Source organism: Hippocampus zosterae, chromosome 10, assembly GCF_025434085.1.
Source record: "Hippocampus zosterae strain Florida chromosome 10, ASM2543408v3, whole genome shotgun sequence".
In the NCBI taxonomy this organism is placed as follows: domain Eukaryota; kingdom Metazoa; phylum Chordata; class Actinopteri; order Syngnathiformes; family Syngnathidae; genus Hippocampus; species Hippocampus zosterae.
This window is the reverse complement of record NC_067460.1, coordinates 21,781,918-21,795,914: the sequence shown is the minus strand read 5'-3', so window position 1 is coordinate 21,795,914 and position 13,997 is coordinate 21,781,918. Positions and strand designations below refer to the sequence as shown.

Here is a 13,997-nt window from a genome sequence, read left to right as displayed (position 1 = left end):
CCAGGCCTTGACCCTCATTACAGCACTCCTAACTCGGTACAGATAGAAGATGAAGACGGCAAAACTTGCACTCAGAAAGTGACCTTTAATTAGCTAATGAATGCGGAAACTCCCGCTTGCCACCTCTGACCTCTTATCAAAGCCTAATAAGCCCGCGCATGGTGAAACATGTCACAAGCGCTTGCGATTGATTCCCGGCAGACTCCAAGTCTCTCGTTTCATGAGATAAACATGCAGTCCGCATTCATGAATCAGCCCCGAAGACTCGCTAGAGATTTTGTTTTGTTTTGAATGTATCGATTCACTGCCTTTTCATCGAAGGTGACTAATTCAGGATTGATGTTATTTATGATGCACACCACGGGTGACACTTTATAAATTATACCAAAACACTAAGGAGAGAGAGTCAATGAATGAGTATCGATGCAAAAAAAAAAAAAAAAAGGGGGTCATTTATTTCAAGGTTTGTAATTGCAGCCATGTAAGTGCCAATTTAATATTGGCTCATTTTTGTGGCATGTTCCAGATGCTGTGAAATGTTGATATTGTTGAATTATGTTGGAATATTTCTTCGGAACAATTTGTTGTGATGTCATGTGATAGGTCAGTGCGTAGTTAAGTACGGTAACCGTGAGCTTCGTCACATCCCGGCTTGATTACTGTCATGCACTTTCATTTGGAGTCAGCCAATACTCCATTAAGTGTCTCCAGTTGGTCCCGAATACTGCTGCTTGCCTCTTGACAGTTTTTTTTTGGTTTAGTTTTTTGTTTGGCGTTGCGCCGGGGCTCAATGAAGTTTAGAAAATGTTGCAGAAAAACTCAAGAAATACGGTGCCATCTATCTTCAACCACAAAAAAAGTAAAATTAAAACAATTGTGTAATTAATTGACAAGTAATTTAGAAAATTGTGCAAATTATTTACAATTAGTCATTTCATCTTCTCTACAGAGAATATAATATAGAGAGACCTCGGTTTGCGAAGGAGTGCCGTTCTTATGGCGGTGATCCAACACAAATTTGACGGGAAATCGGAATCGCGAACCTATGCAGTGATGAAATCCAAATTACAGTGGATCATGGTCTGAAAAACAAAAACAAAGTCCGCCGAGCCACGACGGACCTTTTGCAAAATAACTTGAACTTGTAGGCTTGGCAGCCTACTGGGGGCAATCTGAAACGATGCCATCATCCCCCCCGTGGCTTCCCTCAAGATCACACCAGACAGCGTCAAGCTGACACCGTTGGTGCTGGTTTCAGATGCGGAGACTCGACAGTCCCCGCTGAAGGTTCTCTCACTGTGGCCAAGCCTGCGATGAGAAGCTTTCGTGTCGCTCCCACCGGGGCCCGCGTTGAAAATGCGGTCTGACTGAGCGAGCAGCTCAATAAATTAGTCAGAAGAAGTTCAGGGCGGGCTGCATTCTTCCCCCGCGGTTATCGGCAGAAAACAAGTTGCCTTTAGGCTTAGTGCTCCTAAATCTTTTATCATTGCTTAGGCAGGCTGATCCTGGCATGGACTCGGGCCATCAATCACAGCCGATCCTCACAGCTAATGGCGTAATAAGATTTCTTGGGTAGCCTAAATCAAGGTTGAAAAGTAGCGTTTGCAGTAATCGTTCCAAATTGTGCGGGAAAAGGCTCATCTTATTTATTCCTAATTTTGTATGATCCTCTACAGTCTTTAGGTCTAGTTGCGCAATTCATCGAATAAAGAAAACAGTACAGCATCCTTGATTTTAAGAGGACAGTATCTGGTGCACTTTGAACAGTATTCATACAGATTTACTTTGACTGCATTTCTATTTTGGGAAACGTAAATCCGCTTCATGAGTCTTCCACTCTCGAGAGCCTCCAGGTGCGAATCGCTTTGATGGGCCATGTAACTCCACGCTTGCATGTGGGTGACCTTTCGTGAACTCGCGTTGAAAATCCATGAATGTCGCATTACCGGTACTATTAGACTGTCGGAAGGACTGGATTTGAATAATCAATGCCTAAACGCCTAGTTTTCAAGCTTCGGTATTTTTCCGAGGATTGTCACCAAATTGCAGATGCAAACTGCAGTTTTAGCATGTTTGGAAAAAAACGATGACGATCAGAGTGAAGATTTTTCATTTTCGTTTGATTTATTTATAACATTTACATTTGATGTAAAATATTTGATATAAAAATATTCATTACGTAATTCATTCATTCATTCATTCATTCATTCATCTTCCGAGCCGCTTGATCCTCACTAGGGTCGCGGGGGGTGCTGGAGCCTATCCCAGCTGTCTTCGGGCAGTAGGCGGGGGACACCCTGAATCGGATGCCAGCCAATCGCAGGGCACACAGAAACAAGCAACCATTCGCACTCACACTCACACCTAGGGACAATTTAGAGTGTTCAATCAGCCTGCCACGCATGTTTTTTGGAATGTGGGAGGAAACCGGAGCACCCGGAGAAAACCCACGCAGACCCCGGGGAGAACATGCAAACTCCACACAGGGAGGCCGGAGCTGGAATCGAACCCGGTACCTCTGCACTGTGAAGCCGACATGCTAACCACTGGACTACCGGGCCGCCTCAATACGTAATATTTATTTAATTTCATTTTCAATTCATTTAATCTCTTTCCAGCTAGTAAAGTTAATTATAGTTGTACGAATAACAATAATTAAAAAGATATTTTATACACACACACACACACACACACACACACACACACACACACAGATATTCCACTTTACGAGACCTAGCGAGCCGGAAGCCCTTCATGTCATGATTTCAGCCCCAAGACAATTGCACCTGTCATCAGAGTTGTCGGAGCTGTTTTGTGGCAAGTTGAAACAATGGGGCGACGCCATAAAAGGAACAAGAGCCAGCGGAGTGGATGAAAAACGAGCTATTCGTACTCAGGCACTTGTGGAAGGAGGTTGTCAAGTGGGGGGGGGGACACTGATCCAAGGTGGCTCGTCATCCCAGAGGTAGTCGTATGCAATTCTTTTATCGCCAAAAGATTCTGGTTGGCTGCTGTTAACAAGAACATCTGGGAATTCATGTCCGCCTGTTCTGTCTTCATCAGGGAGACATTTTGTGATTTTTTTGTGTGTGTTGCATAACCCATCTCGACCTTGGTCTCGCATAGCGTTGGACTTTTTTTTTTTTAGCGGTCTTCCGTTTTCGCAGGGCAACTCGGTCATCCTCAGTGTGCTGGAGTGGCTTATTCTCGTTGAAAACCACAAATCTGCTGATAAGGCGGGTGTTTCATATCCGGGGCATTGCTTTCAATTTGACCTTTTGTCTCTCATGCTCGTGTGCCGTTTGGAAAATTAAAAGGCTGAATTTCTAGTATTAATAAAGGTTTTCTTATCTTATCTTATCTTATTTATTAGTCTCCCTTTTGGTTGCGTACCCACGACTTGAATGTCATCCGGGACTGTTACTCACAGTTGATTTTTGTAATGGTTTGGATTGTTGCGGAGAATATCTTGAGCGCGGGGGAGGGGGGGCGGACTGACTTAACCCTTCCTCATTGATGCCACCTGGCACCGCCTCCTCCTCCAAGGCTTCCTCCTGCGGTGTTAACCTTCTTTTAGTTGCCAGTCACACTTTAAGAGACGCTCTATTTATTGTCTTTATTTTTTTCCGATCGACTTCTGCTGCTCCACAATCTCATTCGCCATGTGTCCTAGCTTCTGCCAACTAACACAAGTCCGTTAATCAACCCCACCCCACCCCCCACACCCCTCTTGTTCTATTGTCTTCAAATTTTCATCCCGTATGAATGTGGGCGAGCTCAAGTGCTTATTATCCTGCTTCGGAGTCGTTAAATGCAAATTAAGGCGCTGTAAATGCACCAGTCATTTCCCAGCAATTAAAATTCTGCAACATGGCTGCGGTGGGAAGTTTATTTTCCATGTGTCCACGCTAGCCTCAACTTCGAGGGTCACAAGTTAAGACATGGCTGACGACGTGTGTGTTTTGTTTCCCCCGCAGGTAATGCAGAGCCTCAAAACCGATCCCGGAGATGTCGAAGAGAAGAGATATTCTTGCCATCGTGTTGATCGTGCTACCCTGGACTCTGCTCATCACAGTTTGGCACCAAAGCGCCATCGCGCCGTTCCTCGCCATCCATAAGGGTACGTATTGCGGTCACACTCCACAAGCCATATCGAATCTCGAGTGGGTCCTCCAACCTCACGGCGCACTTCGTGGCTCAGTTAGAGGCTCTCTCTTGCCGTGATCATCGACTTCATTGCGGCTTATCCAACGTGCAAGAAATGAGTCGTAAAATGCTACAATAAATGTTTCAGTGAAAAACACAGGCCAAAATATGGTCGACATAACAGAGAAAGAGAAGAAGAAAATAATCCAGTCTTCCTATGTTCATGATATTAAACCTCTGAAAGTACGCACATGCTACATTGAAATAAAATACTATTTTGGCATAATTTCAAAGCTTGTAGGACATGTCATAAAAAAAATGTGTCGAGTCTCAACAAATATGTTCCAACAACCTACAATAATTCATTCATTCATTCATCTTCCGTACCGCTTGATCCCCACTAGGGTCGCGGGGGGTGCTGGAGCCCATCCCAGCCGTCTCCGGGCAGTAGGCGGGGGACACCCTGAATCGGTTGCCAGCCAATCGCAGGGCACACATAGACGAACAACCATCCACGCTCACACTCACACCTAGGGACAATTTAGAGTGTTCAATCAGCCTGCCATGCATATTTTTGGAATGTGGGAGGAAACCGGAGCACCCGGAGAAAACCCACGCAGGCCCGGGGAGAACATGCAAACTCCACACAGGGAGGCCGGAGCTGGAATCGAACCCGGTACCTCTGCACTGTGAAGCCGACGTGCTAACCACTGGACTACCGGGCCGCCCACCTACAATAATATTTATGCATTAACAGTGCAATATTAAAAGCCCAGGACTTTTTATTTTTTTGTTCTTGTTGTTTTTGCCCCTGTAAGGGTAAATACGGCAGTCCTATTTTACAAAAAAAAAACAAAGAAAAAAAAAGATGAATGATTATTAATATTGACTTGATTATGAAAATTGAAATAATTTACAGAACATTAGCATTTGAATGTTATGTTCGGTTAATTTCTGAGTTCTCGGGGCAGCCCAGTCAGCCACCTCAAATGTGTGCATAAGAAGATTAATTCGGTTCCAAATTTCTCGTTACTCTTCAAAACGGTACAAAAGTGCTCGAGGGTCTCTGAAACCAATATGTGACGCTTGTTTATAAATTTGTCAAGCATCGTGCGGGTAAATATTACCCCAATTACTCAACCACATATCTATCACGTGTTTCATCCATTTGGGTCAAACCATTTCCCACCGACTGACATTCGCCACTAATCAATTGCGGGGTTCGTTTCAGCCGCATTTGATGTCATAAAGGTTTCCACCAATTAGCTTAATGGAGCCCAAATAACGTGCGCTTCTTTTCATACATCATATTCATGAGCCTCTCCCGATCTTTCTCTGCCGAGCCCGCGCAGCAACAGTCGGAAATGTCAAGTAAGCTCTTGGGTAAACAAAGCCAAATTAGATGGACAGCAAATCAATGCGTCTTTGTCTTCGATTCATGACCTCGAAAAAAAAAATACTGTACATCCAAAAAGAGGGGCCAATACACAAGAACCAACGTAAATACAGTGACGCCAAATGCCTTGAAGCTCGCCGGCGAGGAAACGGTGAGGTGTGAAACCAAATTAAAACTCCTCATTTCAATTCATTTAACCTCGACCGCTCACAGGCTTGCTTTTGTGAGCTCTTATAAAGAGGGAGCCGCAGGTTTTGGCGCCATCCTCGCTGGCAGGCTGTTGTGAACATCTGGCCATCAGCAGATTGTGTTAATCTATGCGTTGCACCAAAAAAAAAAAAAAAGAAAAAAACTAATCTCCTTTTATGTCTCAAGTGCGAATGGCTCTGTGGATGAACTCTTGACGAAGATTGTTTTTAGCCACGGCAAAATGAAAAAAAAAAGCATCAATGATCCTGCGCGGTTCTATTTCTATAATATGCTATTTTAGAATTGTATTATCGCTGCCATTGCCAAATTGTTGAATTTATAATACCATTTTAGATGATCCAATGTTAACGTTTATGTCTTGATGAGAGGAGCCGATCATGATCTCGACAAAATATGGAACATAACAAACTTTATACCAACTTATGTTCTACATTCATGTGTCATATGATTTGATCAGGTTGGACCTGTCCATTCTGTGCCACAAGCCCAAAAAGCAAAGTCATATTTCATATTTCCATTCGTCATGACAAAGCAAAAGTGTTTTCATAGAAATCTTAAGCGCAGTGCCCAGGCACAGTTTCCTGCTGAAATATTAATAGGATCAACCAAAAACAAAATCCTTGCGCTGCTTTGAAATATGATTTCGAGCGAAAGGGTGCCTCAAGCCGGTGAAATCGGGTCTTGAAGGCCATTCAAACGCAGCTACTGTATAAAGATACCCCAAGAACTATTTACGTGTAACTCTTTTAAATGTAAAAATAGTTTTCAATAAAGGGGAGCTGTCACTTTAACCCACCGGTGTCAAACTCAAGGCCCAGGGGCCAGATCTGGCCCGCCACAATATTTGCTGTGGACCGCGAAAGCCAATCAAATGATGTTTGCTAAAATCTCTTCCAAAAATGTAAAATTCTTAGATGTTATAATAAGAGAAATACTGTAGTGTAAGCATTTTTTTGTTACCAAACCCCTCATGACAGGAACTTAATGTTTTTGGAATGTGGGAGGAAACCTTAGTACCCAGAGAAAACGCACACAGGCACGGGGAGAACATGCAAACTCCAGACAAGAAGGCAGGAGGCACCTGGGATAGGCTCAAGCATGCCCTGTCACCCTTGTGATGATAAAGCGCAGGGGTCACCAAACTGCGGCCCGCGGGCCAAATCCGGCCCGCCTCCACATTTGGTCCGGCCCCCCTGAACAATACCAGAGAGTCTTTTGATTTATTTTTCATCTATGTATATTTGTATTTTATCATAAAATTTGGCTTTTGCAATAAAACATTCCTTAGTTATGAACTATCCTCATGATTAACTATTAGCTAGTAACAATTTCATAAACACCTATAACGTGACATTTGTTCCATCCTTCTGCGGTCTGTCTATGGCGACCACAGAAAAAAAAATCCTCTCAAAGAGAATGTAATCATGGCGAAAAGGTGAGAAAAAAATATTCCGAATACAGGGAATTTAACCCAAAATGGAGAAACTATTTTTTTTTCAATGCAAAGAAAAGATTGTCTGTCTCCTCTGTCGGTGGCGGTATTCAAAGAATACAATCTGCGGAGACACTATGATTCCCGTCACAACAACAAGTACGATTTTTTTGCATGGGCAGATGAGAGCAGACAAACTGTCAACGCTAAAAAGAGGAACATTAGCTCAGCAAAATACATTTGTACGCCAAGCTCAGCTGAACCAGCCATCTGTTCGAGCTTGCTTTCGGTTTGCTCAACTGATAGCAAGCAGCGGTAAGGAGAGTTTGTCAAGAAATACATGAAAGCTGTCGTGGAGGTGGCGTGTCCCGAGTAGAAAGACGTCTTTAATACCGCGAGTGTATCAAAAAATGTGATTTGATTTTGGGTGGGTTTCTGGGAAACTTGCAGGCACACTTTTGCTGTTACAAACTGACCCCGGGCCCTCCATCAGAGAAAAGTTATGTGGCCCTCACAGGAAAAAGTTTGGGGACCACTGATAAAACCGATCAGAAAATGGATGGCTGGATGGACATAATACAACGTATTTTTATTGCTTCTTTGACATTGCATAGCATTCACAACAATCATGTGAACCCAAACAATTGTGACAGCAGCACAGCAGGCGAGTCAGTAGATAAGATGTTGACACTTCAACACAAGAGGAGCAAATCCACCATATTTTCCTTCCTGATACGGGAAACTCCAAAATCAATGTTTGCTTCTTTCTTTCGTTCTTTCGTTCTTTTGTTCTTTCTTTCCATGCTCTCCTATCACAATCTCTTTGTCCGTCAGCTGTGTTGTCCTCTCAGTGCTTGCTTTCACCTTTTGCAGCATGTCACCACCTAGTAAAAGAGATCTTTATCATTCCAGAGAGGCTTGCGGTGCGCCACCGGCTCTCAGGTACACTTTACCCACTTTGGGTTTAAGTCACCTGAGGCTGAGGTTGCACTCATGCCCTCGCACGTCTTCTTGAACCTGCAGGTGACGGTGTTGAGGGCAAGAGGGCAGGAGGCCAGGCAGGAGACTCCAAGGAATACTGCGCCTCAGATAAGGACATAGTGGAGGTGGTGAGGACCGAGTACGTGTACACCCGGCCACCGCCTTGGTCTGACGTTCTGCCCACCATCCACATCATCACGCCCACGTACAGCCGACCGGTGCAAAAGGCCGAGTTGACGCGGCTGGCTAACACCTTCCTCCACATTCCCAACCTGCACTGGATTCTGGTAGAGGACTCCCAAAGGAGGACGCCCCTCGTCACGCGCCTCCTCCGAGAAACGGGCCTCAACTACACTCACCTAAATGTTGAGACGCCCAGAAACTATAAGTTGCGCGGGGACACCAGGGACCCTCGAATCCCCCGCGGGACCATGCAGAGGAATCTGGCACTCCGCTGGCTGAGGGAGACCTTCAATGCAAATAGCACCCAAGCTGGAATCGTATACTTTGCTGACGATGACAATACTTACAGTCTGGAGCTCTTTGAGGAGGTTAGTGTCCGTTTCTTTGCTCTGCTAGTATCACTTTTTATTTTTTCTCATCTTCTTCTCTGAACACCCCCATGTTAAGCCTTGGTAAAAAAGCAACGACAGTAAAAGCAGAAAGTCAAGCTTTTGATACTTGCTTAGTGAGGTTAAAATCGGACAAACACGGAGCCAGTCAACGCTCCTCAGGCTCAGTAATTGTAGTCATTCTTCACAGAGGATAAAGAATATGCCAGAGTTATGTCATCATCATGCATGTTTTACTCCACTGTTTTTGCTCAAATATTTATTACTTAAATGTTTATAACACCATGACATCAATGCTTTTTTTGCATTGTTTATGAGCATTACTCTAAACAGACTTAGAACTAAAGCAAAGCAATATGATCGTCTCAGCTCGACTGTATTTACTGAGCACTTTCAAACAGCCATCGCGGCATACAAAGTGCTGTGCATGGAGAAACTAACATAAATACAACAATAAACCAATAAATCGGTAACAAAGATAAAATAAATTACTCACTAAAGCAAAGCAATATGTTACCCAATGTGCAATTCTCATTCCGACATTGAACCGCAACTGGGAGTGGCAATGACATCTTGAAACGTCTTTTGTTTTTGAGGAATTGCTCAGCATCTGCCAAACTGCTCCATGTTGCCAAATGACTGAGTTCACTGTTGTCATCCAGCAAGTCACACCACAAAAATATATAAATATCCTCCAAACGACGACTCTGATCTTAAAAAAAAAAAACATCCTAAACTGGTTTAGTTGTGTATCTCAAAGCAGGTTTTGATGCTGGCCAAGCAGAGGTCTGCTGACATCGGGGTTATTTCTGCTAAAGAGTGAGGCAGAGGAGCGCATTGATTAGGTTGCTGAAAACGATCATCTTCCAAGCAAGTGTCCTTATTGACCGTTTTGTGTCGTATTCCTTGCCGTAAAAATCAACCACGTCCTTCGGGTATCGGTCCAGAGGGGGAATTCTGCGGGGAGCCAAGTGTCAACTATCGACATGGCCTGTCGTTACCTTTCTCCGAAAATCATCCAAAGTGCTCAGTCACCTTCCGAAGAGCTCCATCGCCTCCGAAAGGCTATTTTACGCGGCGGTATGACAGCTCTGAAAGGACAGAGACGACAGAAAAGGGAGAGCGGACAATAAAAACAAAAAGAGAGACACAAATCCCACCGCGGTGACTTTTGCTGACGCCACTGAAAATACGACCGTCGTCTGCTGCTTGACAACTGTGCAAACAAGGTTGAAAGGAGTCTGTGCCGTATGTCCTTTAAAATAAGGACACCATTTCCTAAAGCTGCAATCACGATCAGGCGAAAATGTATTCCACTCTATTCTATCTCAGCCACTTTCGAAAGGCCGAGTAAATTGCTGTTATTGTCCGAATATTATTACCCGTCTTTCTAAAAGCATACTTCTCTGGTTCTATCTTTCCTTAAGAGCAAACAAAGAAACTCGACAAAAATGTTTATTTTCTTTGCAAGTTATCGACATACCATCAAAGTGTATCGTTGAGCCTTTTGTATTTGGTTTGCGGTCAGTACGTGATTGTCGAGCTGCCTCTTTGACACCTTTCTCATCCCTGAAGAATGCACGTCAAAATAAACGATGATAATATTGTACGATTTATTTTTTTTTAATGCAGTTTGAGTTGCTGTCATACTCTGTGCTTATATATGTGTATACATATGGCATATATGAATTATTGTTTTGTGTTTTTTGTTATTGTAAAGTGTCCTTGAGTGTCTTGAAAGGCGCTTATAAATGTATTATTATTATTATTATTATTAATTAATTCATACACCTGGCGGCCCGGTAGTCCAGTGGTTAGCACGTCGGCTTCACAGTGCAGAGGTACCGGGTTCGATTCCAGCTCCGGCCTCCCTGTGTGGAGTTTGCATGTTCTCTGCGGGCCTGCGTGGGTTTTCTCCGGGTGCTCCCGTTTCCTCCCGCATTCCAAAAACATGCGTGGCAGGCTGATTGAACACTCTAAATTGTCCCTAGGTGTGAGTGTGAGTGTGTATGGTTGTTCGTTTCTGTGTGCCCTGCGATTGGCTGGCAACCGATTCAGGGTGTCCCCCGCCTACTGCCCGGAGACAGCTGGGATAGGCTCCAGCACCCCCCGCGACCCTAGTGAGGATCAAGCGGCTCGGAAGATGAATGAATGAATGAAATGAATAATTCATACACAGATGGCCTTTACCAAGACAATGTTGCCGTAACCGGGCAAAAAAAAAAAAATTTAAAAGGCAATCCTCAGTTTTTGATGGATTTCCGTTCCTACGGTGGTATGGTAACACAAATTTGTCTGTCAATGATTTCAACCAAGTCCTCCCGGCCTCCCTGAATGGCAATTGAGCTTGCATTGAAAATGGCATTGATCTTTCCCATCGGAGAGCAACAATATGGAGCCTCTGAAAGTGGTCGGTGCTCCTCCACGTTTCTTCGCCAACGCGTTTTGAGTCAAAGGCAAAGATGAATGATTCAAATGATTCACTCGAGCCACTCCGAGAAGACATCGGACGTTCATACTTATTCTATTCAAATATGATCTCTGCTAATCGTCTCCATTGTGGACCACCTGTTGAACAATACGGGTGACGGGCCTCCGTCTGACAATGCGTCAGCCGAACAGCGCAAAAATGGCCGCGGGTCAATAGTCAGTTTTTCGTGATGAATAATAGCAGCGGCTCTTAAAAAGCCTCGATCGCCTGCTTTTAGTCGCACTGTCATGTCGACTTTTTCACATGACTAATTCTCTCCCTCCCGTCACTCTTCTCCCCCTTGCTAGATGAGATCAACTCAGAAAGTGTCCGTTTGGCCCGTAGCCTTCGTGGGCGGCCTGCGCTACGAGTCCCCCAAGGTCAACGCGGCCGGGAAAGTGTACGGCTGGAAAACGGTGTTCGACCCCAGTCGGCCCTTTGCCATCGACATGGCCGGCTTCGCCATCAACCTGAGGCTCATCCTCTTCAAGCCGCAGGCGTACTTTAAGCTTCGCGGGGTGAAGGGAGGCTACCAGGAAAGTAGTTTGCTGCGGGAACTAGTCACACTCAACGACCTGGAACCCAAAGCCGACAATTGCACTAAGGTAAGTCAGTACTGCTATTGTTGTTGTTGTTGTTGTTTTTTTTTAATGGTTTGCGCGATATTTTATGACTTGCAAGTGGTTAGGGAAGCCCCGCAAGTTTGTTAAATAGAAATGATCCGTTAAAAGGATGCAAAGTAATTTATCTTGATCATCCACGAAGAATATTCATCTTCCGAACCGCTTGATCCTCACTAGGGTCGCGGGGGGTGCTGGAGCCTATCCCAGCTGTCTTCGGGCAGTAGGCGGGGGACACCCTGAATCAGTTACCAGCCAATCGCAGGGCACACAGAGACGAACAACCAACCACGCTCACACTCACACCTAGGGACAATTTAGAGTGTTCGATCAGCCTGCCACGCATGTTTTTGGAATGTGGGAGGAAACCGGAGCACCCGGAGAAAACCCACGCAGGCCCGGGGAGAACATGCAAACTCCACACAGGGAGGCCGGAGCTGGAATCGAAACCGGTACCTCTCCACTGTGAAGCCGACGTGCTAACCACTGGACTACCGGGCCGCCCTACTGCTATTGTTGTTGTAAAAAAAAATTTAATGGTTTGTGCAATATTTTATGACTTGGAAGTGGTTAGGGAAGCCCCGCAAGTTTGTTAAATAGAAATGATCCGTTAAAATGATGCAAAGTAATTTATCTTGATAATCTACGAAGAATAGGTGGCCTGGTAGTCCAGTGGTTAGCACGTCGGCTTCACAGTGCAGAGGTACCGGGTTCGATTCCAGCTCCGGCCTCCCTGTGTGGAGTTTGCATGTTCTCCCCGGGCCTGCGTGGGTTTTCTCCGGGTGCTCCGGTTTCCTCCCACATTCCAAAAATATGCATGGCAGGCTGATTGAACATTCTAAATTGTCCCTAGGTGTGAGTGTGAGCGTGGATGGTTGTTCGTTTCTGTGTGCCCTGCGATTGGCTGGCAACCGATTCAGGGTGTCCCCCGCCTACTGCCCGAAGACAGCTGGGATAGGCTCCAGCACCTCCCGCGACCCTAGTGAGGATCAAGCGGCTCGGAAGTTGAATGAATGAATGAATCTACGAAGAATATATTTACACAAAAATGTGTAGCGTGTATATGTGCACATTTATAGATATGCGTGCTATGCTTGCTCATGGCCCACGGGCAGTTTACGCTCCGGAAAAGCTCTTTTCAGTCAGCCAGAGGGGCTTCATCTTGCCAACAGTCGTAAACCAAACCCATAGAGACAGAAAAAGTTCGCGTCAGCCAGCCTGTTCTTGACCTTCCTCAGCCATCCACAGGAGTAAATGAAAGGCAGGCAAATCGGGGGAAACCGCTGAGAGAGCGTAACGGGAGCTGGAGGAAATAGCGAGGTCAGGACACCGCGCTGATTACAGATGAGGGCGACGGAGAGATGGTGTGGATTTAGACGTGGGAGACAAAAAAAATCGGGTGAAATTGCGCAACGGGTGACAATTTACCTCATATATACGTGCGCAAAGTCGGAGTGGGTAGCTGGATGACAGGAAAGGAGGTCACTCCAGCTCTAAAAATCATCCTTGGGGCTGTCGAAAGCAGCAGTGTACATTATTATTGTTGTTATTTAGAACTGGCAGCACAGTGGTCAACTGGTTAGCATGTCCAACTTGCAGTTTAGGGGTGCGGGGTTCAATTCCAGGCCCCCGGACTTCCTGTGTGGAGTTTGCATGTTCTAGCTGCGTCTGTGTGGGTTTTCTCCTCCGGGTTTCCTCCCACATTCCAAAAACATGCGTGGCAGGTGAATGGAACAGTCTGAATTGTCTCTAGGTTTGATTGTGTGAATGGCGGTCCCCCGCCTACTGCCCGAAGACAGTTTATGAGCTTTCGGGCTTCATTTTCAGTCATTCACTCCCAAAGACGTTTTTAAACGTCTTTTCAGACTTGGTCTAGAATTGGCTGGTACTGAATGAGTTAAATGATTTTTTTTTAAATTGCTGTATATCCGTAACTCCAGAAGAGACAGAAAAACTGAATTAATAATGTTTTTTTTTAACTTCTGCTTTTCTTTTCATCATCAGATACTTGTTTGGCACACGAGAACAGAGAAGCCCATCCTCGTAAACGAAGGGAAAACACAATTCACAGACCCAAATGTGGAGGTTTAACCATTTCTTCCACATCTCCTGCAAAGTAAGACCATAGAACACACCTGAAAACCGCTTACAGATGGTTGTCGAATCAATG

The 13,997-nt window shown here is 45.0% G+C and overlaps 1 protein-coding gene across 5 annotated transcripts in view; it reads left to right on the top strand.

Annotated features, from left to right (window-relative positions):
• b3gat1a (beta-1,3-glucuronyltransferase 1 (glucuronosyltransferase P) a) overlaps positions 1-13,997 on the top strand; it is a 52,586-nt gene that overhangs the window by 36,106 nt on the left and 2,483 nt on the right. The window contains exons 3-7 of one of the 5 annotated variants that reach the window (XM_052078580.1): positions 3,978-4,120; positions 8,097-8,126; positions 8,208-8,716; positions 11,516-11,812; positions 13,832-13,943. In XM_052078580.1, the coding sequence (XP_051934540.1) occupies positions 4,009-4,120; positions 8,097-8,126; positions 8,208-8,716; positions 11,516-11,812; positions 13,832-13,918 (1,035 nt within the window). In that variant the 5' untranslated portion in view covers positions 3,978-4,008 and the 3' untranslated portion in view covers positions 13,919-13,943. Of the gene's footprint in view, positions 1-3,808; positions 4,121-8,057; positions 8,127-8,207; positions 8,717-11,515; positions 11,813-13,831; positions 13,944-13,997 lie in introns of those variants that run through there. The other 4 variants (XM_052078578.1, XM_052078579.1, XM_052078582.1 and 1 more) reach the window with 4 other exon arrangements.